At 46.0% G+C, this 27,705-nt stretch overlaps 4 protein-coding genes across 4 annotated transcripts in view; 2 read left to right on the top strand and 2 right to left on the bottom strand.

The window, feature by feature from the left end:
- Positions 1-27,705, bottom strand: part of LOC124192942 — a 100,607-nt gene that overhangs the window by 11,016 nt on the left and 61,886 nt on the right. The gene's annotated exons all lie outside the window — the stretch shown is intronic.
- LOC124192927 (C-Maf-inducing protein-like) lies at positions 599-9,387 on the top strand. The gene is made up of 15 exons (XM_046586508.1): positions 599-1,100; positions 2,117-3,427; positions 3,504-3,740; positions 5,441-5,491; positions 5,580-5,651; positions 5,733-5,828; positions 5,993-6,232; positions 6,301-6,404; positions 6,491-6,826; positions 6,925-7,017; positions 7,107-7,263; positions 7,344-7,652; positions 7,717-7,914; positions 7,994-8,099; positions 8,179-9,387. The coding sequence occupies exons 2-15, from the start codon at positions 2,180-2,182 to the stop codon at positions 8,301-8,303; spliced, it is 3,372 nt and encodes a 1,123-aa protein (XP_046442464.1). The 5' UTR covers positions 599-1,100; positions 2,117-2,179; the 3' UTR covers positions 8,304-9,387.
- LOC124192938 (RNA polymerase II subunit 5-mediating protein homolog) lies at positions 9,226-11,952 on the bottom strand. Its single transcript, XM_046586527.1, has 5 exons — positions 11,201-11,952; positions 10,821-11,070; positions 10,605-10,745; positions 10,381-10,537; positions 9,226-10,298 (listed from the first exon to the last, which is right to left on the bottom strand). The coding sequence occupies exons 1-5, from the start codon at positions 11,285-11,287 to the stop codon at positions 9,533-9,535; spliced, it is 1,401 nt and encodes a 466-aa protein (XP_046442483.1). The 5' UTR covers positions 11,288-11,952; the 3' UTR covers positions 9,226-9,532.
- Positions 12,728-25,597, top strand: LOC124192928 (BMP-binding endothelial regulator protein-like). Its single transcript, XM_046586509.1, has 9 exons — positions 12,728-13,596; positions 18,283-18,383; positions 20,706-20,811; positions 21,330-21,397; positions 21,651-22,490; positions 23,230-23,724; positions 23,816-23,954; positions 24,046-24,562; positions 24,659-25,597. Exons 1-9 carry the CDS (start codon positions 13,500-13,502, stop codon positions 24,858-24,860), a joined length of 2,565 nt encoding a protein of 854 aa, XP_046442465.1. The 5' UTR covers positions 12,728-13,499; the 3' UTR covers positions 24,861-25,597.

The raw sequence follows: 27,705 nt of genomic DNA, 5'->3' as shown, positions 1-27,705 counted from the left end.
AAGATATTTTCTGTTCTGGTGTGATGACGACAATTCAACGTTCCCTCCCATCGTGAGGGATTTTCGACGAAAAGTCACGCGGCCGTGAACCGAGCGAGTCTAAACCTTGAAACCTTTTAGTGATGTGTGCAATATGTTGTGCCCTAGTCTAAATAGGTTTTGACATATAAAAGAGTCTTATGTATAGTTAAGACCAAGTATATGATGAAAGCCTTGATAGTAATAATGCAATTTGCATACATCAAAGTCACACACAAAAGGAGAGAAAAGTGTGTGGGGGTGGCACTGGGTCCTCGTCGTTCGTCGTCGCTAGACACATTGCCAACAGGATCAAATGGTAGTGAAAATCCTCTTTATGCTGCAGGGCTTCTTCTGATTTGATTATGAGCTCCGGTTATTATTATCTATTATTCCTTAGGAAAAAACCTCGCTCGCTTTTCTTCTAATAGCCTCTAGATATAGTATATTATAGAGTAGGTCTACAAAACATCAATGGCGGCCGAATGACGTCACGTGGCTCGTTTTCCTTCCAAGCCGCCGGGAACGCCACTACCGCCTCCAGGCACTACTAGGCCACACCCCCCTTTAAAAAAAGGATGGGAGAGAGATACCCCCTACAGGCCCACAGTTGCCAGTCAGTCGTCCATGCGTTCGGTTCTCTTCTCTCCTCCAGTTATTTTCTCGATGGTGAAAATAAAATTCTATTCTCCAGTGTGTGTGTGAAATGGATTTCGTGTGTTGTTGAAAAAGAATGGCCATTTTTTTTCGAGTCCGAGTGTGTCGGACGTGAAACAATCGCGTGTGTACAGTTGGAGAAAAAGTGACGAGTGTATAACGATCGATTAAGTTTTTTGGGTATATTTATATCCAACACTCATATAACCCCCACCGTCCGGTTTTTTACACCCGGATCTAAAATTAGGTCGTCGGCTCTACTGCACTGCCGATCGTTTCGTTTTCGTTCATTTCTGTGTTGTGTGTGCACAGCTGTTATTCGTGTTGTTGTTGCAGTGCTGCCCCATTCCAGTCCAACAACCAAAAAAAGTTTTCAACGAGAAACTGGCTGATTATGTCTCTGTTGTTGCACAGTTTCCATCAAGGTAAATATTGCGTTTTTTGGGTGGTTTAATTATTGTGTTTTTGAATTGGCAAAGTCGTGAGCTCAGTGGAGAGTGTCGTGAGCAGTGCGTCGCCGCCATGGCGGACATGGCCAGAGTATTGATCCGCTTCTTCTACACACACATACACTGCAGTCTCTCTGTCGTATATAAGAGTTAAACACACAAGTTAATAATAATAAGTAGTATAAAAAGTATAGGCGTGTGATTTCCAGGGAATGTCAATGCCGTTGATCTCCAGTTATAATTCTGTTGGAGAAAAGAGAAAACCTTGGCTGGGCCCTGTACAAGGCGATGGCCGACTTTCTATTGTTCATTCATACATGTAGATTCTCCCTTTTTTGTTTTATTTTTATTTTTATTTTGGATGTTGTTGGCGAGTGGTGGGAGAGAAACGGGACGGAACAATCCGGACGCCATCACCGCAACCGCAATGAAAATATTGTTTTGTTTTTCCATTATTTTTATGAGCATTTTCTCTTTTTTTCGCTTGGCAAAGATTCTTGTGTCATCCAATTGTCAATTGAACCACAGCTGCACGCCAAAACAGTTGGCACACAACAATTAGTAAAAAAATCCGTTCCGCGACCCCGAGTCTCACAACGTCGCCGGAAGGGCTGGAAAAATAATAATAATAATAATAAAAAGGGAATTTCCCTTTGCCAGAAAATATGGCACAGCCTAATCAATAACAAAAAAAGGGAAGTCCCCTTCTTACTCCCAGGCATTCCGCAATTTTCCAGGAGAAAAACAAAATTTTTAACTTTTTGAGCAGATTCATCCACTTCCGTGTAAACTTTGTTGACTTTGGAAGCCAACGGATGGAATTTGCTGGTCCAGTCCTCCTATTTCTAGACCGGGCCAATGTCGTCATCCGATTACATTTGAAAAAAAAAACAGTCCAGGATGTGGCGCAATTCCCACCCAATGTGCACACATGATTCCGCCTTTTTCCTGTCCGTTTCATTGATTCCGCTTTTCTCTTTTTCTCCCCACAGGCACAGAGGGAAGCAGAGTCGTCGGATGCGGCCGTTTCGTCTTGTCGTAAACTCCCGACCGACATGAAGTGCTGCGATTTACTGGTCAGCGCCAGCCGACTGCTCCTGACTCCTTCCCAGGATTCGACGGCCATCATGTCGTCGTCGTCATCGACTCCGCCGACGACGGCCAAGGAATCCATCAAGAGTCAACAGTCGACCATTTGGTTGAATCAGCCAACGTCGACGATGAAACGTCGAAGTCAAACGCTTCCCGATTTGTATTCAAATGGCAACAACAACACGACGGCCTCGGCCGCTGCTCTCGAACGACGACTGTCGAGTCACGGGGGCGTCACCCCGACCCACAGGAGGCGTCGCCGGAAAGACGTCGTCGCCACCGCTGGAAGTACCCAGGAACAGGTGATGGAGAAAGACGAGTCGTCGGCTGGTACAATCATCAGTGACGTCGTCGTTGACGGCCCTACAGCGGTGGCACAAGGCAAAAGTTTTATCAGTGACAAGGGGCCGGTAGTGAAGCAAGAGCAACAGATACCGCAGGTCCATTGCTCGTTTATCGGCGGGAGTAGACGGGACGAGCCGAAAAAAGTGGCGGCCACCACCACAAAATCGTTGGACTTGTTTATCCGATCCGGTCGCCATTCCAGTTGGTCATCCAAGACGTCGCTCCTGTCCATCCACCGTTGCTACAGCCAATCGGCGCTCGTCTTGACTGGCCACAATCCCGAAACGGTTCTCGTTCGTTCGTCTTCTTCCGCCTCGACAGGGGATGATGGAGGTCTTGTTGATTTTGTGACATTGATGGACGATGACAAACGATCCAGCAGCAGCAGCAGCGAGACCGTTCATCATCATCCGGCGAGCTCGACAGGGCGACGATTGCTAGGCACTTGCAATTCCGCACCAACCACTCCGCATTTGCAGCCGCGCTGCCATCAACAGCAACTGAGAAATTCGAAATCTTCTTACGGATTCAACGATCCAGTGGCAGTCGTGGCGGCCAGCGCCACGATGGCCGTCGAGGACCAAACGACGACCAATTCACCGACGACGCATAATGGCCAAGACCCAAAATCTTGTTCTTCTTTAGTTGTCCCTCCTCATTCCTCCGAGACTCCAGCCGAATCGTTTCCTGGACCTCCGCCCGTCCTCCATCGGCGCTTCCTCAAACTCTTGTCGGAAGGCGACATCCAGCTCTGCCGCGTCACCCATTCCGGCACCGTCATCGGCAAGATTCTGAGCTCGAAATTCTTGCGACGCTGGGAGACGCACCACCTCTACCTCAACGACGCTCAAATCTCGTCGAAAACGGTACCGTCCATTTCTTGATCTTTTTTAAAATCAAATTATTGAATGACATTTTTAAATATTCATTCGGGTGTAATAGCCGTCGGGTTTCATGGAAGAGTCGACGCCTTATTCTTCCATGAAGGAAATTAGTCTTGTCGTATCATCTTCCTCTTCCTTGACTTCATCCGGTTACTTGTGGGATCGCAGCTACTCGGATGCGGCCGTCGGTCCGGCAACGGTTGAAACCCAAAATTCTCTGCTGACGGCGGCCAATAATTCGCCGCAGCACTGCCTGATCCGCATCGTCTTGCCGGAAGGATGTCTCCTACTTCAGGTACTACTACTACGCACTTATTACCAACGCTCCTTCGATTGATTTCGGCGTGACGCGCTTGTCTATTTTTAGTTGTAACCCATTACGCCCCTACGTTATATATCCGACAGGATCTCTCACGTGTTTGACTAAAAAAAATCCACCCCGGGTTGCAGATGTAATGGCGTCAAAACAGAAAATTTTGCCCTTTCCAGACATAGAGCGAAAGAGGGCAGACATTTTGTCTATTTTATTATTCCCTGGGATATTTTCGTTCGTGCAGTTTCCATGGAAATTCTCTCCGTTCCAGTGTGGGTGGGACGCCTCCGTTTGACGTCGGAAGAAATGACGCTGGCGGTTTGGGAGTTGCTGGTGTAGTAGGATCTGTGCTAGACGAAGCCTCTTTTGATAGCTCTTTGATCTTTTTGATTGAGTTGCACCAGGAGCAGACGTAGGAATAAATATAGAGACAGGCAGGCAGGCCGTGTGTGACCTGTTGGTCGCGTGTGCAATCTTGGGGTTGGCTGGCAGCGGGAATAGAATCACGGGTGGTGGGGCTATTAGTAGTCAGAGTCCATAGCTTCTTATATAGATTCGCTGCTGGGCGTGTTCTCTCTGCCGAGTATTTATAGAGTACGACGTGGTGTTTAGTTCCATCTATCCATCCACTCACGAGCATGATTATAACACGACGCGCATCATTTCATCTTCTTTTTTATTGACTTTCGACGGCCCGAGAAAAAATTCGTCGGATGGCGTGGCAATCGAATAGATTAAACGCCCAGTGCAATATGCGACAGAGAGATAATAATAAAAAAAGGAAAAAAAAAACAAGTTGGGACTGTTTATCAGCTGCTGTAGACGTCAACTCGTGGCGAGAGCATAGCACACACACATCATCTCTCGAACCGGATATGAACCAACACAGGACAAAAGGGTCTGCGCCCCGTAAATGCTCCGCCCGTCGAAAAATGTCTGTGCAAATTCGGTGATGAAGGGGGTGACGCAAGGTGGCCGACAACCAAGACAACACGCCAGGATATTTAATATATTATATAGAAGATGAAACGAACAAAACGACCATGAAAAAGATGGCGTCCACGCTCTTAAATATACATTGGCCTGCTGGCGACGTCACGGCACACGCGAGAGAGCATTGACGTCAGAGAGGACCCAAAGTTGAGCTGCTCCCCTTTTCATATCACGACGACGGACGACAAACCTTTTTTTTTTTCTTTTATTTCGTGAGTGAGAAAACCGTCGGCACGTTTCACATTTCGTCCACCACCGCCAAATTCAATTTGCCTTTTCCTTGGAAATGATTTGTTACTGTGTCCGACTTGTCAATCAACAACTACCCGAGCTCACAAATGAAATGTTACGTGAGTGTCTGCGTGTGTGGAAAGGTCGAACGTTGGGGGGGTTATCGATTTCCGATGGAATCCACTGGGGTAAAATAAACGGCCCGGATCGATTTAGTTTTTTCAGTACTTTGGCGACCAGTTTTTGATTTTCAAACACACGCCCATTTTACAATCCCTTTGCAGGGCGACCGGAATAAATAAAATAAAAATAATAATAAAAAAAAAAAGATGTCGGATCAATAATTTCCTTCCAGCCCTCCTTTACGTGTGTAATATCCCCAACAATTTTAGGCTCTCTCTCCACCAGCCCGCCCCAATCTAAATTCTAATGATTTTTTTCCTTTTTCTTTTATCCAGGCCAACAACGCTTACGTGCGCGATCAGTGGTACCACTCCATCATTTGGAAGGTATTTCCCAGCAGCTTACTTTTAATACGTTTTCTTAATGAGAAATTATTTTTTTCTTAAATGACTTTTTTTCATTTTTGTATTAAAGAAAAATCTGTTTCGGTACCACCAAATTACGCGAAGGACAACCAGGCAGGAAGTGTTACTTAAAGAAGTCAAGGTATTACAACTATTGTAGAGAGAAGATAATGCCCGGCAGGACATGACAATGTGTTTTTTTCCCTTCCATTTTGTCAATTAGAGCATGGTGGAATTGGCGACTTCTACCCCGTTACAGGATCACTGCATCGCTCAGGCGCCATTCCAAGTCATTTCGTCGCTGCTCTCCACCGTCAGCGTGAGTGCCACCGCTCATACATATCAAAATATATATAGCGCGGCCAATGACGTCAATGGGCGCAACCTTCAAATGCTTTTTCCATAGAAAAGCGATAAAATAAGATGAAAAGAAAAAAGATGAAAATGTTTTGATCTTTTTCCTCCGCTCGCGGTTTAATATAGGAAGAGAAATCTGCACATCATCAGCAAAGTCGTGTCTGCATCGGCATGCCCGGCGGCTGTTATTATTCTCAAACGGTCCTAGAGGATTTGCTGTTGACCTTGTCGCCTCTGCTGGAACGCCAACCGCCATCGCGGGAAATGTGCACAGCCTTCAGCCGACACTGTCGACTCCACCCGAGGTCCTCGTTGGTTCGCGGATTGTTCACTTCCGTCGTCCATCGCATCCTCAAACACAACGTCGTCAGTCAAAATTGCTTTTTAGCCAGTTTTTAATTTTATTCAAATTAATTCATTCCATTTTAATGCAGGATTTCGGGAAAAATCCGTTTATGCGCCGATTCGTTCACGACTACATCCGGGTCCTCTACGCCCACAACGACGGCCCACAAGCCGTCCGCGACTTTGTTCGCAAGTGCGTCACACGAAATTTTGTTTTTCATTCGAATTATGAATCATTATTAATACAATAAATTCGATGATTTGCATTTGATTTGGCAGCGCCCACGGCGAAGGAAGCGCCTGCCCCCATCCTCGAGTCCTTCCCAATTTGGTGGCCGTTTGTTTGGCCGCCGTTTTCAGCATTTACGAGTATCGACGCCGACGTCAGCGCCATCCATCCGACTGGGTCAATATCCAAGCCAATCATCCCGTCGATCACAATGAAGACAAAATGACGCAATCGCCGCCCGTTCTCCCGGATGAGCGACCAACGTCATCCGCCAGCAGCCAAGACCATCGCCAGAAAATTAACAATAAAACCAGCAACATTGGCAGCAGCAACAACAACAACAACATCTGGGATATGCAGTGTTACCTGGCCATCATCAAGACTGCGTCAGTTGCCCATTTTCTAATTATTTTATTGTCCTTATGAAAAACCTTTTTCAGCTTTTTGTTACGACGTTTTCTTTATGGCAATTGACGTCATTTAGTTGCGAGTTTGAAGACTGGCGTCCCGGATTAGCCCAACTGTTGCAGCCGGTCCCGTTCCCGGACGAAGCCCTGGTGGACGACATTTTCATCAAGTAAAAGTTTCCCATCTCGAATTGTTTTCCCCTTTTAGAAATTGGGGACAAATAATTTAAATTTGTAATTGGATTTGCCAACGTCACAGGGGAATGGGGATTGTGGTCGGGGCCATAGGTAACGACCCTCGATGTGCCGTCCATCAGTGCGTGCTGGGCATCCGCGAGGGCAAAGAAGGCTGGTTCCACGTCATCTGCCCTTCATCCGCCGCCTGCTCCGACGACGGATCCCTTTGGGCTTCCATCGTAACCGATTAGAAATAAATACGACAACCATTTTGACGATTCAGGAAATGATGAAAAATTCTTTTTTTCCATTTTGACAGTTGAAGACGTTGCTGGACTGCTGTTGTCGCCGCAAAGCATTTTTGGCTTCGATGACGAAATTGGTGGGCGCTTGCCAATTGCTGGCCCTCAGGGATCATTCGTCTGCCCAGGAAACCCTGTGCCTCATGCTCGAATGGAATCTACTTGAAGTCGCCGACGAGAATAATTCCAGCCATCCATCTGGCGGATGCGGCGCCGAAGAACGCAATTCGCTTCCGCTTCAAATTGCCACGACCTTGCAGAGCACCGACTCCGGCAGGCGACTCTATTTCGAACTCTGCGATCGCCAACTTCACTTGAAAGAATTGGTAATTTTAAATATTCAAATGTTTGTTATTTATTTATTTTTCAACTTTTGGCGGTGACAAATAGCAACAAAAAGGTGGACCGAAAAAGTTGACATTACCCAACCGATCGACGGACGAGGATTTATCGAAATTGCTTCTCAATTGCGGCTCACTGGGTAACCTCGAATGTCTGAGTTTGGCCTTCACTCAGGTGACTAGCGCCTGCGCCCAGCATCTCATCAAATTGCCGTCGTTGCGTTACCTCAATCTCTGGTCCACCCAGGTAACGTTTTAATCACACCAACACCTTCGTTTTCCAAATTGATCCAGACGGCCGCAACAATTGATTTTTTTTTGTACAGTTTGGCGATGCTGGCCTTCAGCTGATTAGCGAACACCTCCACAAATTGCAGGTGCTCAATCTGTGCGAGACGCCCGTCACCGACAAAGGCCTCGCATGTCTGGCCAGTAAGTCGTAAATGATTCGTGAATTTCACTAGTCGTATAGTATTTCTTAATTTTATTTCCAATTGTCCACCGAAAAAAGGCATGAAGAGTTTGCGCAAGTTGAATTTGAACAGCACGACCCTGTCCGTGTCGACATTCGAGAAGTTGAAGCAGAAACTGCCGTCCCTTCAAGAATGCGACGTCCGCTACACGGACGCCTGGTGACAAGATGGGCCGAGGGAACAACATCAGTCAGGAGGTGGACAACAGTCCACTCCAATTCCCTCGAATGCCCAGTCTTTCTTCTGCATCCGACCACAACAACAACAACATCCATCGTCGACGACGACGTCATCGGCCGCCAATCCCAACCGCAACGCCAATCTCTTTTTCTGCACTCGATATCATTCGACACGTCAAGCACCGGCCAACTTCCTCGAATTGGCCGATCAATTCCGTTGAATTGCGTCAAGAGAATTCTTATTTATTTTGGTTGGATGCCACCGCTAGTCCAGCTTGTCCGTCGCTAATAATGTGAGAACTAGCCCAGACAACTATACTTCTTCCCGCCCTACTTTTTTTTTGTATCACCAAAAAACAGAAAAATCTCGTCATTTCTTATTATCAAATCCATTTTTCCTACCAGCGGCAGCTGTTTTGCAGTTATAAATATTTTATTTATATATATATATATAACTAAATTGGTGCGTTTATATATGATCATGTCAAAAAGGGAAATTTCTTGTTTGGCTCTTTTTATTTTTAAAATGTTTGGTCCTCTTTTAATTTTTGATTCGCCCCCGAAAGTGTAAGCCCTCAGTGATGGGCATCATCGCGTACAGCCTTTTTAGCTGATGTGTTATATATTATATAATTCTTTATGATTTCTCTAAATTTACTTTTCTGTGCGAGCTTTTCATTTCCTTGTTCATCATCTCCTTTTGTGCGAGCCTCTCTGAATTTATATACTTATACTCTCTCCCAATGACAAGTCAGTCCCCCCCCCTATCTCTCTCTCTCTCCTTTTATCACGTATTCTAATATTTAACGTCATCTAAGAAAAAAAAAAAGCCACCAACCGATTGCAAGAAAAACAAGATTTTGTTATCTCTATTTTTTGATTGGAGGAAGGAAAAAGATTCGTGGGAAATGTGAAAAATGAATCTATTTTGGTTGATCTTCTGAACGCGTTGCTGTACCGATTCACTTCGGCACTCAATACAATTTGGTACAACAAAACAAGCAAAGATTCCGCAAACATTTTCTTTGTTCATCTTTCACGCCATCACTCACTCGTCGCCCGCCGAGATAGAAAAAAAGTAGTCGACTGCATCCGCAATAACACAACAACAGACATCCGTCATTTATCCGTTAGATGGCGGCGTAGATTGTGTGATTATTATTGTGTTTTTTTTTTCGAGGGCACAGAGATATGTTGTTGTTTCTTGCCCATCTCAGAGTTTCTTGCCCATCCGGGCGGCCCTGAAGCGACTGACGGGTCGGTGGGTGTTGACAGATTCGTCTCCTCCTCCTTCTGCTGCTGCTCCGACTTGTGAGGATGCTGTTTCTCCTCTCTCCTTGACCTCATCACCAACGGCCGTTATTTGTTGTTGTTGTAAAAGGCTCGACCGATCTGGATCTGCAGCTGGACCGCTCGCGTCTGGTCCCTCCTCCTCCAGCAGCTTCTGCTTTTGTTTCTGTCTCTGCACAATCTCAATCACCGGCGTCGTTGATTTTTTCACTTTCAATATCGATTTGGGCTCGCTGCTGCTGCTCGGCTCCCCACCGGAAGGCTCCGTCGTGTGGCTCCTAAACTTGCGAAAGATTTCAGACGGACTGGACACCACCGACGACGACGACGACGACGGATCGGCTTCGGCGATAAAAGAGGCAAACTTGGCTTTTCTCTTGTTTGAACTGGCCGCTGCTGACGACGACGACACGGGCGAATGTTTAAAGGTGATTTTCAACGTGTCTTGGTTCTTGTCCTCTTCGTGGCCGTCGTGGGCGGCACCAGGAAGGATCAGCTCGTCACGCCGAAACTGTTTGACAGCATCGGGACTCTCTGACCATCTCACGCTCTTCTTTTTATTTTCTTCTTCCTGTGGTTCTTCTTCTTCTTCTGGTGGTTCTTCGACGCTAATGGCTTCGTCTTCTTCTTCTTCTTCTTCTTCTACCAACTCATCCCCCCAGTCGATATCGCCATTTCCCACACCTAACCTTGATATAAAGTCACGCAGAAACAAGATTCATTTGGCAATCGTTAAGAGAGAAAGTGATTAAAAGACGTTCAAAATCGTACTTGGCCAGCTCGTCTTGCAGCTCCTCTTCCATTTCCAGCTCGTCCAACCTCCTAAACAATTCCTCCTCTTCGGACCTTTCGTGAGATTCCTCGGCTGACGCTTGTTTCAGTGCGGCCATCTTCTGCTTGTATTCTCGGACTCGCTTTCGGTGCTCCTCTGTGACAAGGCAAACAATCAGTGTGACTCACTACCACGGCTAGACAACAACAACAACAAATCATACCTCTCCATTGTTCGTCCTCTTCCTCCGTCTCCAATATGTTGAGTCCCTGATTGAGGTCCTTCTTGAACTTGTTGGCCTGATCACACCAGCTGTTCACCAGCTTCAGCTCATCGTCAAATCTTTTCAGAGATTCATTGCAGCCTGTAAGTTCAAAGTAATGAGCAGTTGGTTTGATTAGATTGGGACTCGTGGGATTCAGATGATCTGGGGGGTTACCTTGTATCCTCCGCTCCACAATCTTGGCGGCCTGCTTGGCAGATCTCTCCACAAACCAATTGTCACCCAGCAGGCAGAGAATCTCGTTTGTGTGCTTGACTCTGCCAGGTACGAAGGCCAGGCTTCCAAAAGGGACCATGACTTGGTGTGAGACTTTGTCAGGCAGTGATTCCAATCTGGCTTTGAGGGCTTCATAGTCTTCCTTGAACTTTGTCAATTTCTTCACCTTCTCCTTGACGATATCCGCTGCCTGTGGGGATCAACAAGATTAATCGGAATCATCAGACTTGCGTCAGTGGAGACGACGACGACGGGTATAATGTAAACATCAAAGAGATACCAATGTAATGGATGTCGTCACCCAAACATATTCGACTCACTTTGGTTTGGTGTTGAAGCAATTGGACGAGAGGATTACTACTCCCGGATGTGACTGATGAAACCTGCACATCGTCGGCCGTCGCCATTGTTTTTATTTTATTAATTAATCTATGTTATAATGTCTCTCGTGGTTCTTATTTTATTATTTCAAATCGGATTCTCCAGCAGAAGAAAAAAGTGTGACACACACACACCGAGAGCGACGAGTGGCAGTCAGGCGTTGCCGCACCGGATTCCCGACCGCAACGAACGTTCGAGGAAATTGAAATTACAACACGTCATTCTCTGCCTGCGATTCCGTCATGTGCTTGCGGAATGATGAATCACGCGTTTCAATATATATATCATTTCACGATCAATAATAAGCACATCAGCAACTTTGTTCATTTGGATGAGTCACAGTGCCAAATGTGGACGCTAGATGACACTCTTGCCAATTGGCGCAATCGGAAATATTTTGGCTGGACGGATTCGGACAGGAAGAAACGACGTTTTTTGGTCGAGCCGACCAAATTCGCGCACAGGGAATTAATCGCAACCACCAGATACATACCACAGTAGTAGAAAATAGAGACGACTGCAAACACACACACACACACACATTGTGTGTGGTGTGTCAGCCAAATCCAATTGGGTGGCGCGCGGTCTTTTTGAATGGGAAGAAGAATAAAAATAGAAATAAGCTCGGGCGGCAGCGCCTAATAATATAATACAGGACAAATAAATCTATACACTAAACACAGAGAGAAAAGAAAGAAGAAGGAATATAATAAAAAAAAAAACAATTTTAAAGCGGGGACTTGAAGGGAGTGTGCCGATCGACTCTGGAGACTGTCGCGACGTCCATCCGCGAGACTCTGAAAAACAAATTCCCGTCGCCTTTTTTCATTGTTTTGTGTGTCCACCTTTTTCTATTTCTTTCCTTCTGCTACCAAGGCACACCGCTGCTGTCAACTCTAATCAAGTGGAAAAAAAAAAGTTGGAAAATTGATTCATCTGAGGGGAATAGAGGAATGCGCGCCCGATACAAAGTTGTGGCTTCTTTTTTATTTTCTAATAATATTCCAAATCTGCGCTGAAAAGTTCAAAAGGTTAGAGTCCCAAATGGAAATAGTTTGTGTTACATATTCGTAGAAAACAACACGACGACTCGTGTCCATCGATAATGGCGACGGAGCAATTGCGGGTGAACGGATTAACGACGCTAATCCCCCTTCATTCGCTAATCCTGGGCTGGTTAACGTGTGTGGTTAGCTGCTTGTTTGCAGTTATTGACGATGACCAAGCAAATTTGAGTTCAATTCGCTCAACTCTAGTTTAAATAGAGAGATAGAGAAACAAGGAGCTTGTGTGCAGTTACGGCGGTTAAGTTGGTGGTGGGCAAAAGGGACTCTGAGGGGGTTAAGCGGCTTTTATTTGGTCGACGGCCAATGAGAGGAAGGCGGAGCTTGTTAAGAGAGAAAGGAGGCGGAGCTTATAGACTCTCTCTCTCTCGTGTGTGTGTGTGTGTGTTAAGTTTAGGCAGCAGCCAAAAGACTAGCAGCAGTTCTTTGGGTGTGTATACGTAGTGGCCGTCTCTCTCTCTTTTACTTTTGGGTTGGACTGGTGGTCGGTTGGTTCTTGTCCGTCAGTTGGGGCTCAACATTGTCGGCCATCGGACGGGACACGTCTCTCCCACCCAGCACAGCACACACGAACTCTCTCTCAATCATTCCCCCCCCCCCCTCCAGCTTCGTTCAAACATTTTTTTCATTTCACTTTTGGTCCAAACGAATCGATCGTAATGAAGTTCACGTCGTGATTGTGCCACCGCGTTCCAGTTGTTGTCTCGTCCCGTGTGTTGTGTCCCGTGTGTTTTTTCTTGTTCGACATTTTGTGCGGGTGATCAACAACATGCGACAATTCTTCCTGTTGTAACAACAACAACAACAACATCGACAACAAGTTGAATGTTGGGTGAAAGTTTCGTCAGCGATGAACGACGGGCAGTGCCAGTGCCAGCCAATCCCGTTTTGAACTGAGAAAAACTTGAAATTCACGATCGTTTTTTTGTTGTTGTGTTGTTGTGTGTGTTGTTGTGTTACCGAGAAAATAAAAAACCTGAAAACTCGTTGGCCAGCACTCTGAATTTCGTGTAAACTTTGAATTCAGAAATTTCGACTGGGGCCAGAAGATTATCGGATTAAATTGTCGTCGTCGTCGTCGTGTCCGGCCGTTGGATTCCAAAGTGAAAAGAAAGAAAAGTGTGTGTGTCTCGTTTCGTGTTGTGTGTAATATTTTCACGACGAAATAATAATAATGGTGATGGCCGTGAACGCCGGTCGCTGGTTGGTGTTGGCCGTCGTGTTGGCGACGTCGTTGATCGGCGGCAAACCGTCCGACGCCTTTCAAATCGGTCAGTTTTGTCTTTTCTTTTTCGTTTTCTTTTGTTATTTGGTTGGTTGGTGGGCCTACATATTTTTGCTGGCCCTGCCGCCCGTCTGTGCTGGGATATGTTGTTGTGATTTTCAAAAGGGGTCAGGTGATATTCATCACGGAGCACAAACAACAAGGCCGGCGGCGACCTTTTTCTTTTCGTGAGCTGCTGGGCTGTTCCATCAAAGAGCAGCAACAGCACCGCAGCACAGCACAGACTCTCTTCATCATCATCTTATCTCCTTTTTTTCTTCTTCTTCTTCTTACTCTTCGTCTCCCATCTCCCAAGGTTTTGGTTACCTTGGCAACCGGCCGCTTTTTGATTGCCAAAGCTTTCGCCCGACTGCAGTCCAGTCGGTACTACTTTGCTTGTTTGTTATTTTCTTCTTCTTCTTCTTCTTTTCCTTCTTCTGCTTTATTCGTATAGCAGCACAGCAGTATACAGCAGACACAGGAGCAGCATCAATCAAAAGGCATCGCTTTTGGCTGGCCCCGACTGTTGGCTGTGCTGACGTTGCAGCAGCAGCACAACGGCGGCGGCGGACGGACAGACGGACTTGATTCTTTGGCGAAATAGACTTTTACTCGGCGTGAGCGAATAATCGAATTGCGTCGGCCGGCCAGCAATCGGCAAGGGCGCCCGGTTGCGCAATTGGGCGCAGAAATAAAAAGATAGAGAGAAAGAATAGGAAAGAGAATAAAAATAATCAGACGGGCGGGAATAATGGATGACGTCCCAGCGCCAAGGTCCGCGGCGTGAATCAATCAGTGCGACGTGCTGGCCAGTGGGAGATGCTGGGCAACCAAACGTCTAACTGTAAACCACTTTTTTCTTCTTCTTCATCTTCTTCTTTTTCTTTTTGTCGGGCAAAAGGAAAAAGTTGGTCGGTCGGTGGTGGCTGGGCGGACTGTGTGGCTCTTATTAGTGGCTGCTGCTGCTGGCCTCCAGCAGGAGTTGGTATAAATGCACACGAGAAGTAAGAACGAAAGAAAGAAGAAGAAGGAACAAGTTTTCTCTTCTTCTTTTTCCAGCGCAGTCCAGCAGCAGCAGCAGCGGCGGCTATGCAAATTGCAGCCCGAATAACACACACATCGACACGGAGCTGCTGCTGCTGCTGCTGGCCGGGATAGGAGAGGATAGAGGAGGTGGGCAATAAATACAGGTGGGCAGAGAAGGAGAAGGAGAAGGAGAGTTGAGCGAAAGAGGAGAGAATGGAGGAATAGAATGGCGCTAGCTGTTCTCTCTCTTTCCTCCCGACAACTCCCGCCGACAGTCCCGTCTGCACAAGTCACGACCCACAACAACAACAACACCAACAACCCTCATATAACCATCTTCTTCTTCTTCAACCCGGCCAAGCAACTTCCTATATATCCATTGTGTCCAGCTACAATAAGCAGTCTATGGCCTGGCCAGCAGAGAGCGGCTGATGGCGGCCAATAAGCCAACAGATCGCGGGAGGACGGGGGAACGGGGGGTGAGAAAACTCACGTGTGTGACGTCAATGGGCTCCCGGCCAATAACAAGAAGAAGAAGAAAAAGAAGAAGAAATTTGTTTTCTTCTTTATTATTCTCCCGCCGGCATTCACGAATGAATCTGATTAGAATTTCAGTTTTTCTTATTTTTATTTTTATTTATTTTTCGGTTACAAAACAATTCCGGCCTAAAATAATACCAACAATTTTTCCGTTGTTATCAAACGGATGCAGATGTCTTTATATATTGAGAAAAGAGAAAGAAAGAAGAAAAATGTGTTTTTTTTAGTGTTTTCGATGATGCGGTGGTGATGTGATGGAATTCAGGCGGGAGTGTTATAAACTTTGGCTGGCCCGTCGGCTGCTGCTGCTGTCATCGGATCCGGGTCAAGTCGAAAAAACTTTTATAAGAGAAAACAATTTTTATTTCTTCTTCTTCTCGTCTGTTTGGAGAAGAGGAAAAAAAATCCGATCGGGAAAATTCCCAATGAACTTTGACAGGAAAAAATTTAAAAAGAAAAAAAGAAGAAAAAAGAGGAAAAAAATTCAATTCGTATCGTTCGTTCGTTGCTATGAGAGACGCTGACACGAGGACGACATGTGACTACTCCCGCCGACGTGTCGACACCAATTTCTTTTTCTTCTTCTTTTTTTCCTTTTAAAAGGACTTCCGCTTTTGGCGGGCGGCTGTGACGTCATCGCCATTCCGCCAATTGAAATTCCTCCTTTTACCGAAATTTTGTCGCAGCTAATCGTTCGGCGTCCGCTGTCACTTTTTTCTTTCTTTTTTCCTTTTTTCTTGTAAACGGGACAAGAAACAAAACAAAAAAAATCAGCTGCTGCTGCTGTGCGTTGCCCGCCAGCTATTTCGGGAGTCGCGTTTTTTTTTTCTTCTGCCGGGATGCCCAGCTGTTGCAGCCAAAAAAGTTTCTTCTTCTTCATTTTGGCATATCTCCGTCGGTCGGTTTCGGGACCTGAATGTCTGATCAGCTTCTCTCTCGTCTCTCTCAGCGGGAATTTTTTTGCCCGTTTTTTTTTCGTGAAAAAACGGGCAGCCGGAAAAAAAAAGTCAACGCGCACGCGCGGGACTGAAGATCTGAAGAAGAAGAAGAAAAATGTTTTGGTTTTTGCTGGCCGGCTGCGGAATGCGGCGGGAGCCACACGTCGCGGGTTTTTTTTATTTTTTTATTTTCTTTTTCTTTTTGCCATTTGACACGAGAATTTCGCCAAAAATAAGAAAAAAGAAGAAAAATAAGAAAAGGAGAAATTTGAATAGACAAATAGGCGCGGGCGAGGGAGAGGAAGTTGTTGTTATTGCACACAAGATCCGTGTGTCGCACATTTGCATGGCGTCGTTAATTTTTTCTTCTTATTTGCGATAAGAGCCTGTTTACGAGATTCGGCCCGCCGTGACTTATCGGCCATAAAAAGACGGACGCTGGAAAAAAAGAAGAAAAAATGTCCGGCCAGTCGACATTTATTCAAATGAGGTGGTGGTGGTGGTGGGGGAGAGCGTCGGCCGGCCAGCCAGGCGCCGGCTGCTTGTAAGAAAAAGTTAGGCAACCGGCAGCTCAACAATTACGTTGATGGATTCGCGGCCGTTGAGTCTAGAGGCGCCAGTTGGCTGACGTCAGCCGCCGCGGCCATTTGTATATTGGCGGGACCGACTGGCGATTCAAATTCAAATTCATCATCGGAGCCCTGCGCACCGCGCCGGACTGCCCGGACCGAGAGGCAATTTAATGACGACGGCGACCGCGGGAATAAAGCAAGAAAAAAACCCAACAACAACAACAACAACCACCACCACCAGTTATTTTATTTTTTTTTGGTTTGGCACGTCCTTGCGCCTCTCAGTTTTGTGTTGTATAAGACGGTCGTCGGTGTAACCTCTCAAGGCCGTCACCTGATGAACGACGACACCTTTGTGTCCGTTTCCTCGTCCGTGTGCTGGGTCGGCGGCGTCCGGTCGGTCCGTAGAGAATGTGATTATTTATCCATCCATTCAATTGGCGTGACACGCGAGGGGCGCCGACGCCGGGCTGCTGCTGCTGCTGTTGCCCAGTCGCGCTGTTTGGCTGTTGCAGTTTGTCATCGACGGGGTTGCCGGCCTGCTGTCGTCCCACGCGCCTCACGGCACGGCTGGATGGTCGTGAAATATCCTGGTCGATGCATCATCATCATCTTCTTCTTCTTCTACCACTACCAACACCTTCCACATTCCACAATCGCCAATTATTGATTGATTATTGATTAACCAAACTCGGTCCCTATTTCATTTTCATTATTTGGAGATGATGTGATTTGAGCGAGAATAGCTCCGCCCACCTGGAAGAAGGAAGAAAGATAAGGTTGCACAGGTTTTTCCAGGAGGGTTCAATTAGTTGTGGAATTTTGATTCTACTGGGCGTGAAAATTGTTTTTTTCGCGGAAGAAGAAGATGGACAAAATGTCTATACGCCGATTATTGGGTCCTGTTTTTTTTGTTTGATGGGAAATTGTTGGTTGTTGGAGGTTGTTGGGTTGTTGGAGGTCGGCTCCTTTTTGATTCTTTCGGAAAAAAAGAAGAAACAAAAACGGGAGGGGGTGAGTGTGGGGGGGTTGCGTGCATACCACAACTAAAAAGAAGAAGAAGATTTTTTTTTCCCAGGCACCGCGGGATGACGTGCGTGCACGCCATCTATCAGCTCAAAGAGCCGACACATGATTGAAAAAAAGAAAAAGGGGCCCAGGCAAAGAAGAAAAGACAATAAGTCTCCCCTCCTCCTCATCGTCAAACGGTTGAAACGACCGAAACAAAACCGTGAAACCTGCAAAGAAATCCAACCGATGAGAAAGAGAGAAGAGACGAGTAGGGGGTGGATCAGTGGGTTCGACCTTTTTTTCTAAATTTTTGTTTCCCTGGAAAATTGACTCGTTTTACCGTAAAGGTAAAAGCGGCGGCTCCTTGATTGTTTTTCCCCCCCTCTTTCTCTTATGTAATAATAATAACCAAATATAATAAAAAGAGTTACCTTTCTTTACCCTCTTCCCCCCTCTGTGTGTGTGTCTAGCGGTGAAATTTATTTTGTGTGTGCATGCGGTTTTTCTCTTTTGAGAAGAAAAAAGAAGGGCGGAGCCGCCCTGGAAGTAAAAATGGAAATTGATTTTTGTTTTCTTAACTTCTTTTTTCTTTTGTTTTTCCCATAGCGAGTTTGACGGCGACCAATCAGAACTGCACCAACGAGGGCCAAACGGTGGTCGTGAAAATCGTCGAGGAATTCATTCCCTGCATGACCTGCATGTGCAAGGTAAAAGCCAGCCGGCCCGTTTGAAAATCTTTTGTCTTCTTGCCCAGTTATTGTTGATTGAGATTTGGGTGGTCCCATTTTTTTGGCCCCTGGGCGGCGGCTGTGGTGGCGGCGGCGTGAGGGAACATTAGAAAAAGAAAAAAATGTTGACCGACGACAAAATCATCCGGGGCGTCCGCCTCATTCCTCCCGGATGAATCAATGCGGAGCAGCTGCTGCTCTTGCTGCCCTTGGGCCATCGTCTCCTGGTGGGGGTCTTTGTGGGTTTTTCGGTGGTTGTTTGGCGGTCGTGACTGTGACCTCTTTTATCTCCCGCCGCCCCTTGTGTTTGCCAGTCTAAAAGTCACGCTTCTTCTTCTTCTTCTTTTTTAATATTATTTTTGGGGGAAATTTTATAATTTGGTTGTTGTTGTTGTTGTTTGTTGTTCCGGGATGTTGTCACTAAATGGTCGCAACGCCTCCTGATTAGTTTTCCGAGTCGAGTCGAGGGATTGTCGAGGGGGGAGGTGAAATGAGACTTGATGAATTTGATTTAAAATAAAACATTCGTTGCTCTTTATTTAGACTGTGGTCGACTTGAAATAGTTTTTAGTCGTGTGTGTGTTGTGGGGGGGCTTGAATGAATGAGGAATAGGTATAGGCTTGGCTAGGCTGGAGTGGATTTAAAAAAATAAATCAGGTGTGTCTAAGCGCCTATAGCTTCTCTTTTTCTTATTCTTTTTTTTTAAAAATAAGAAGAAATAGAAGAAATAGAAAAAGGGGAGAATTTGTGTGTGCGGTCGGTGCTGGGTGGATTGGATGAGCCCCCCATCCATCCATCCATTTCTCTTCCATTCTCCGTGTGTGTTTAAGTGTAGAGATGAGCCGTCAGAGGAATGAGCCGAGCCAAAGGAATCAGAGAAGAAGAAGAAAAAGCCCCACCATTTCTTCCTCTATAGACTCGGACACCCAACAACATGGTCGAAAGGGAAGATGGAAAACCCATTAAAAACACTCTTCTTCTTCTTTTTTACTCTTCCATTTCTTCTTCTTCTTCTTCTGGTGATAGATAGCCATCGACCAGAAGAACACTGGACCCCTGAGTGGGTGGGGAAGGGGACAAGGGGAGGAAACGAAAAAAGGGAAAAACTAAAAGCAGAAAATCATATCCAATTCACCTTCTTCTTTAGTTCTTTTTTTGAGTTTCTGCTCATCTCTACTCGCTGATGAATGAGCAACCGATTGCGTCATTCCGATCGGATGACTCCCACGTCGTCATTCCTTCGAATTGCGCCATCGACCGAAACTCGTCCAACACCACCACGTCCACCACCACGTCCACCAGTGTCCAATTGAACATATAGAGCCCCCAATGACACGCCGATTAGATGAATCATATACCTGACTCTCTCCCCGTGTGTTATTGGATATACAAGAAAATAAAAATTAAAAAAAGGAAAGAGAAAAAAGGGGCTCAAGGGCGGCGTGTTTCCGCATTTCAACCGTTTCCCTTTTTTCTTCTTTTCTTTTCTTCTAAACTCCAAACTGTCAACTGAGCAAATAGACACACACAGAGAGACACAATAACCGCCCAGGCTGCTACCCTCCCCCACCCCCCAGCAGCCCAGTTCAGCTCAGCCTCAAAGTCTTTTCTAAACCGTCTTAAGAGTTATTGGCCGGCCTGCTGCTGAGCACTGCTGGCCACAGTCGAGATAGAGAGAGCCTTTAACCCCCTGCCAACACACACACACAACACGCACAGCCTAGTTGGAAAATCATCAATTCATATTCCACCTGCTGGGAAAGAGAGGCATGTGAATAGAGGGGGGAGAAAACAAAAGAGAAAAGAGATGGAATTTCAATACAAAAGAAGAAGAAGAAGTAAAACGATACACAGATAATGTAAATAAAACACACACACACAAATATCTGATGATTTTGGAATTCCTTTTGTGCTGTGGGTTCGATCCACTTTTTGTGTGTGCGTTCCTTATTTCTTTTTCCCCTTGAAAATGGTTTGGTTCTTTTTGAATTCCGGTTTTCTGTTTCAACAATCCGGATCGAATGTTGGTAGTACTAGTAGATTATATACCTTGAAGGATTGACCATCCGGTGATGGCCGGCAGAAATAGATAAATAGAAGGACGACGTACAAGGGCCCGCCGCCCGTTTCAATCAGATGAAATTACCAACCACCAACCGCCGCCCATTTGTGATGAACTGGATCTCCTGTTTTTTATTCAGTGTCCTTGTGTGTGCTCAGAAAACTCTGCTAATGGAAAAAAAAAAGACTCTAATGTTCTTCTTTTTCTTTTCTATTTTATTTATGCGATTGTGAAACAGGATGGCCACGTCCAGTGCAAGAAGGAGATTTGTCCCAGCACGGGCAACTGTTACGTGTTGCAACAGAACAAGAGCGCCGCCGCCAAGTGCTGCCAAGTTTGCAAAGGTAAAAACAACAACAACATTTTAAAAGCCTCGCGACCACTTATAGACATCTCTAACCACTTTTTCTCCTGATGTTCTATAAATAATTGGATTGAATATATAAATCCCAATGTATTTTTTTTTCGGTTTTAACTTTTAAGTTGCACAATTTCGGTTGAAAAATTTGTTTGTTTTTACAACCTTTTTGGGGTGGTGGTGGTTGGGGGGATTGTTTTGTTACGCCTTTGTTGATTGTTTCCCATGGCATTCCACGACTAGAGCGGATGACCTTTTTTGTCTTTTAGCTCCGTCCTGCTGGATGGATGGATGGAATTTTTTTGGGTTTGTTTTCTATAGTCGAGAGCGACAACTAATTAGAGACGAATTGAAAGTTATTGTCGGGTCGTGTGGTTTTATTGGATCGGCTCCTCGTTTGATTTACGACCGTCTGCACTCAGACATTGAGACGCAAACCCCAGAAAATGAAACTAAAAATTTGTTTTTTTTCCCTTTTTGATTTTGCCGCCCGTCTGATTGCAGGTTGCCATTACCAAGGTGTTCATTACCAGAGCGGCAGCCAATGGAACGATCCCGACGATCCTTGTCAGGTAATTTCATTGATTTTTCCTTTTCTTCTTTTATAACCGAATAAGAACAAAAAGTGGACGGGCCACTTTTTTTTATTTGACTCGTTTTGGCTGGGCAGGAAAATGAGTCACCGCCGGGACTGGTGACTCATTTCAATTTCCTTTCCCCCGAGTCAAATAAGCATAAATTAGCATAAAATTGCACGCAGACAGAAAAAAAAAGACAAATAAAAATGTAAATCTAATGTGACTCGCTTTGATCCAATTATTGTAGACGATGACGTGCCAGGGCGGCGTGGTGACCCTGTCCCGTCAAACGTGTCGCTGGAATTGGCCAGCAGACGGACAACAAATGGCCAGCAGCGGGTCCGAGCCGACCAGCAGCCAGGACGGGACGTGCCATCATCTCTTACCGCCCAGGACGGGCGAATGCTGCCCGCGATGCAAAACCTGCAAATGGAACGGCGGCGGCGGACGCAATAACGTGACAACAACCGACCACGGCCAAGGCCCAGTCAGTCCCGACCCGCAAAAGGAGCCGTGCACTCTATGCCAATGTCTGCCAAACGGACAAGGCATGACGTGCATCCGCCAGACTTGCCCAGTCTTGCCCTGCCCGGCTAATAAAGCCCTCCTTCAACCGGGCGCTTGTTGCCCAGTCTGCCAGGGCGTCCGCAAGGAGATTGTCCCGTCTCCGCCGTCGGCCATCAGCAGCAATTGTCACATTGGCAAAAAGACGTTTGAATTGGGCGCCAAATTCCGGCCGGACCCTTGCACCAACTGCACGTGCCAGGCCAATTCGACGACGGTGTGCGTGCGGGACAACAGCCGACGACTGGGCGGCGGCGTTGGCTCCTGTCCCAACGTTCACCCGGCCACCATCACCGTGGCTCCTCCTCCAGCAGCAGCCGGGACGGGCGATGACACGACGACGGAGCCGTCGGCCTTGCCCGTCGTCGATTCCTTCCAGCGGCAACAAGAAGCAACTTCGTCAATTCCGGCTGGTAGTGGTAAAGTCATTGGGACGGCGGGAGTAGCAGCTGCGATGGCGACGCCGACGGCCCTGCCGGCCTCACGACCTCTGACCTGCGCCTACCGCGGCGTCACTTACCAGGTACGAGCCGGCGTCTCTTATTTTTAATAATAATTATTCTTCTTCTTCTCATGGACGGGCGGTGGAATTTGTTGGGTGGGTGGGTGGCGTGTAGAACGCGGGATGGACCACCCGGTGGTGGTGGTGGTGGGGAGTCGATGACGTCGTTAAGAGAAGAAGATCAAAGAACTGGGGCCCGTTTGTCTTTTTCTCGTTTGTTTTGTCTTTTCTTCTTCTTCGCCGCCTTCCATTTTATTTTTATTTTTCTGTACAGTCACAAATGGGTTGTTGGGTTGTTGTTGTTGTTGTTGCTCCTTTTACGAGACGATGATTATCCACCACCACCACCACCTAGCGTGAGAGGGGGGATTTCTTGTTCTTGTTCCGTGTGGCTGTGGACAATTATCCACGGCGGTACTGCTGGGGCTGGGCTGGGCTGGGCCCCCTCCTGCCCATTGTTTTCCCTTTTGTGTAAACAGCCGAGTATAAGACGACTGGCGCGGTCGTCGTTCATTTCTCTCTCCCCACATTTTCCAAATCATAATAATAATGACTCTCTTCTTTTCTATACCACCCCCCCTACACGCCGACACACACAAAACAAAAAAGACAATCGTGGGCAGCAAACGCCGAACAAATATTTGACCTTTACCTAACCAGAAACAATTGACTCGACACACAACCCCTAAAACTACAATTCCCCCAACCAACCAAAACTCAATTTTCTTTATTTTTTTTATTTAAAATAAAAAATAAAAAGGACGGAGCTGGTTGGTCGCTGGATCCGTGCACTCAATGCAGCTGCGCCCAGGGTGAAGTCCGCTGTGCTGTCCAGCAGTGTCCAGTCTACCGGCCCAAGGATCACAACCCGAACCGGCGCAAACACAAATCCTCGTCGTCGTCGGCCGATTCTCCTTCCGACTCGTCCGCATCCGCATCTTCTTCTCATTCCGGCAACAACAACAACGTCCAGCCAACTCTGCAAGGGGGAGGTAGCAGCCAACCTTGTCCACCTGGGCGTCATCCCGTCAAGGAGCCGGGCCAGTGCTGCCCCAAGTGCGTGGAGGACGATGCCGTGTGCACCGTGTTTGGCGACCCGCACTACCGGACGTTCGACGGGCGGGTCTTTAATTTCCAGGGGGCCTGCAAGTACCTGCTGACTTCCGACTGCCGCAATGACAGTTTCTCCGTCCGGGTCACCAACGACGCCCGTTCCTCGCGCTCCTTCTCCTGGACAAAGACCGTCACTCTCACGGTAATTTTAAAAAATTTCAAATTTCCCGCCGCTTACATTCGACTGGCAGCTCATTTTAATTTTTGTTTTTAATTGATCAAAATGGCAAAAGATTGAAGATTTGAAAGTGACGCTGGGCCAGAATATGAAAGTCAAAGTCAACCACAAACGAGTGTCGCTGCCGTTCGTCAGCCTGGGCGTCCTCTCCGTCGTCCAGGAGGGTTACAGCGTCGTCGTCCGGACGAATCTCGGTGAGTTTAGGCTCCTCCTTTTTTCTGTCCATCCTCGTTGTATCCATTTGGGAATTTGTGTCTAAAATCGGTTGTCATCCAATTTGTCCAGGAGTGAAATTGCTGTGGGACGGCGAGAGCTTCCTGGAAGTGACGGTGCCGCCGGCGTTCAAGCGCCGACTCTGCGGCCTCTGCGGCAACTTCAACGGCCGCCGGCGCGACGACCTCCGCATGCGATCCGGCCAATTGGCCCAAACCGTCGAACAGTTTGGCGCCTCCTGGAAAGTGGGCGGACCCAAATCCTGCAGCAGCGCCACTTCCAGTTCTTCATCTTCTCCTCACCAACGGATAGAACAGCCATCGCCTTCCTCCTCCCTGGAACACAACCAGCGGCGACTGCAACTCCAACAACAACAACAACATCCCAACCAATTGGCCAGTTCTTCTTCTTCTTCCGCCATCCGGAAAAAGACGACAGTAGCGGCGGCGACGGTAGTGACACCGGCGGAAGAGCCGCTGTGCCAGAGGCAATGGCACATTCGCATCCGGGCCGTCCGGGAGTGCAGCGTCCTCAAAGCCGCCACGTTCGCCCAGTGCCACCCTCAAGTCAGTCCCGTTCGGTTTTTCAAGTAAGTCCTATTTTTATTCATTTTTTGAATTTTTAATTCAATTTGGTTCAATTTTAATTCATTCATTCATTTTTTTAAATTTAAATTTGAAAACAGATCGTGTCTATTGGACATGTGCGAGTGCCCGTCGGGAAAGCAGTGCTACTGCGAGGCCTTGACGGCCTACGCTCACGAATGCGCCCGTCACGGCGTCACGCAGATCGACCCCAAATGGCGGGAGGTGACGGCCTGCACCGGCCACCACCACCACTCCTCCTCCTCCTCCTCAACGACCAGCGCCCTCGTCACTCAACTCTGAAAAAATAAAACAAAAATAATTAATAATAATTAATAATTAAAATAATAATAAAAAACGACAAATTTTTGTTCATTTTTTCAAAAAATGCCAAAACTCGTTCTCCTCCTCCTCCTCTTCCCCGAGCGCCATCTTTTCTTGTCTGTCCAATTTCAGATTGGAAAATTGTTTTTCTCTTTTCTCTCTCTCTCTCTCACCCAGTGGCCATCAGCAAATTGTTTTGACAAACGGACAAAAAAAAGTTTCACGATTTTACCCGATTCATTTTAAGAAAAGAAAAGACAAAAAAATAATAATCCGATCAATTGTTTTTTTAAAAATCCCCGAAAAGAAAAAGAGAAAAATTATCGGTCCAATGCGTTTTTCATCATTCTACTAATTATAATTTGATTGTCCATATGAATATTAAAAAAATTGGCCAATCAGCTCCTCCTCCTGTGTCTGATGAATCAAGTCAACTGCGTGTGGCTCTCGTCGCGATCTCTTCCCTCCCCCGCCCCCTCCTCCTCCTCTTATTCTTAATTATTATTTCATTATTGATGATGTAATATCATTTTATTATTTTTGGCTTTTTTTTTTTTTCAATTTTTTTGTTCCAGCCCCCAACATTATTTGTTTTGTTCGTCGTCGTCATTCTCATAATTTGTGCGTGTCTTTTTTGCTGGGGATGTTCCACATTCAAGTGCTGTAAATAACTAGGCCTCTTTTTATATATATTATATATATCAATTCAACCAACATTTTACTTGGTGTTGTCTCCAATTATTTCATCTTATTTTCCTTTTGTTTCTCAAATTTTTTCTTTTCCTTTTCGCCTGGGAGGGTCTTTTTTATTTTTGGTCCTTTTTGGGTTTTTAATTTTTTCCAAAAATCAGAAAAGAAAAAAGAAATCCGCCCATTTTCTTTTTTCTTTGGACAAAACAATTTTGAATTTGACGCAATTTGATAATAATAACGATTGGATTTCTCCTTTGTTGTCTCAGTGATGTGTGTGCTCTTTTCCTCATTCTATTTGGCTGCGCTGTAAATACTTTGATATATCTCTATCAATATATCTTAACCGAGCTCTGTACAATTAAAAAAGGAAAGACAAACAAACAAACAGACCGACCCCAATTGCACCTCGTTCAATTAAGCGACGTGTCGCCTACAGAATCGGGGGAAAAAAGTAGACGGACGGACAGACGGGCGGGTGTGATGAATGAAACATTGGGTGCCGTTTTCTTGTGCTGGATGTGTCCGGAGCTGAGCGACGCGTCTCTTATCAAATTCATAACAACAACAAGACACAAGAGAAGAAGAAGAAGGAAATGATCAAACGAATGGAGGGGGGCCCATCTACTAGACGAGACGAAACCAGACGAGACCGGAGACGAGGTCGAACAAGAAGAAGAAGAAGAAGAAAAGACATTACCAAATCATCGGCGTGGACGATTATTTTAATGGATGGGTGGAGAGAAAAAGAAGAAGAAAAAAAGACACTTAACTTTTTTTCTTTTTCTTATTTTCTGTGTGCAGAGAGGACGACCCCCCTCACATCTATAGGAAAAAGGGAAAAAAATGTCCGTCTCTTTTTTGTGTGTTGGCCGGGCAAGAGCACTTAAGTGGGGTCTAGAGTCTCTAGCTGCTTTTAATTGGTCGGAAGAGAGTCACACACGTCGAGAAAAAGAAAGAAAAAAAAAGACAAGAGATTGAGTGAGAGAGAAGAAGAGAAAAAGGTCACCCACAAAAAGTGGCCACTCTGCCACTGGAATGTTGTCGCCGCCCTTAACTTTTTTTTTATTTTTCTTCTCTCTTGTCCTTTTTATTTTAATTTTTTATCTTCTTCTCCACGGCATACTGCTGCTGCTGCTGCTGGCCAGCACTAATAATAACGAGTTCAAGTGAACAACAACAACAACAACAGTTGATCCACGTTCGAGATTCTTTCTTGGGTGGTGGTGTTATTGTCTTATTGGATAGCAGCCCCGGTTTATTATTATTATCCACCAACCCTCATATCCTCTTCAGGCTGACTGGATGGCCACTGTACACCTTGAAGAGACAAAATAATAAGAAAAAAGGTCATCCGGAAGGGGTCAGCTATACTCCACGACCGACCGATGATGATGGCGGTGGTGCTGGGCCCACCATCTGTCGTTATTTGGAAAGTTGAAGGGTCTCTCCTCTCACAGTTGAAAACTCTAAACCTGAAAAAGGGACGCCAGCCTACATATAATCAACCAACTGCTGGGCATTATTTAGTCACGATGCCAATGTTCATAAAGACAATAGAAAAAAAATCTCGTCCAAACAGCACGGAACAATTTCTATTTTGTCCGTCCATGTCATTTTTTGGGGAAACGACATTGGCACGTCAGACGGACAAACAGAAAAACACGTAACCATTTTCTCTTTTTAATTTTTTAAAATTTACTCCGTCCGATTACCGAATTTTTCCATTTTTCCAGTTTCGTATCGCCGCTTTTGTTTGGCTGGAAAATAAATAAAAAGAAAAAAGAGTCTTTTATTATTATTTGTTCACGCTGCTGCTGCTGCTGCTGCGACGCGACATCTGCTCCTCTCTCTCTCCTTTTCGTCTTTTTGCGCCGGCTGGATCGTGTCGGCCCGCACGTCTCGTCGAACGGGAGAACGTGACTCGAGCCCAGCTGCCGACATTCTACACGCTCGATCAAATATCAAAAACCTGCACCGGGCCAGTGCCAGCCTCTCTTTTTCTACTAGAATTAAAAGAATTTTGAAAAAAAAAACAAAATTACTTTTTTTTCCCGCGTGAAAAATTATTTTTAAAAATTTTATTTTATTTAAAAAGAATAAGAAAAAGAAATGTCTGGGTGAAATGGATTCA

Source organism: Daphnia pulex, chromosome 4, assembly GCF_021134715.1.
Source record: "Daphnia pulex isolate KAP4 chromosome 4, ASM2113471v1".
Taxonomy (NCBI): Eukaryota; Metazoa; Arthropoda; class Branchiopoda; order Diplostraca; family Daphniidae; genus Daphnia; species Daphnia pulex.
Note: the sequence above shows the minus strand (reverse complement) of the source record. Positions and strands in the feature narration are given on the sequence as shown.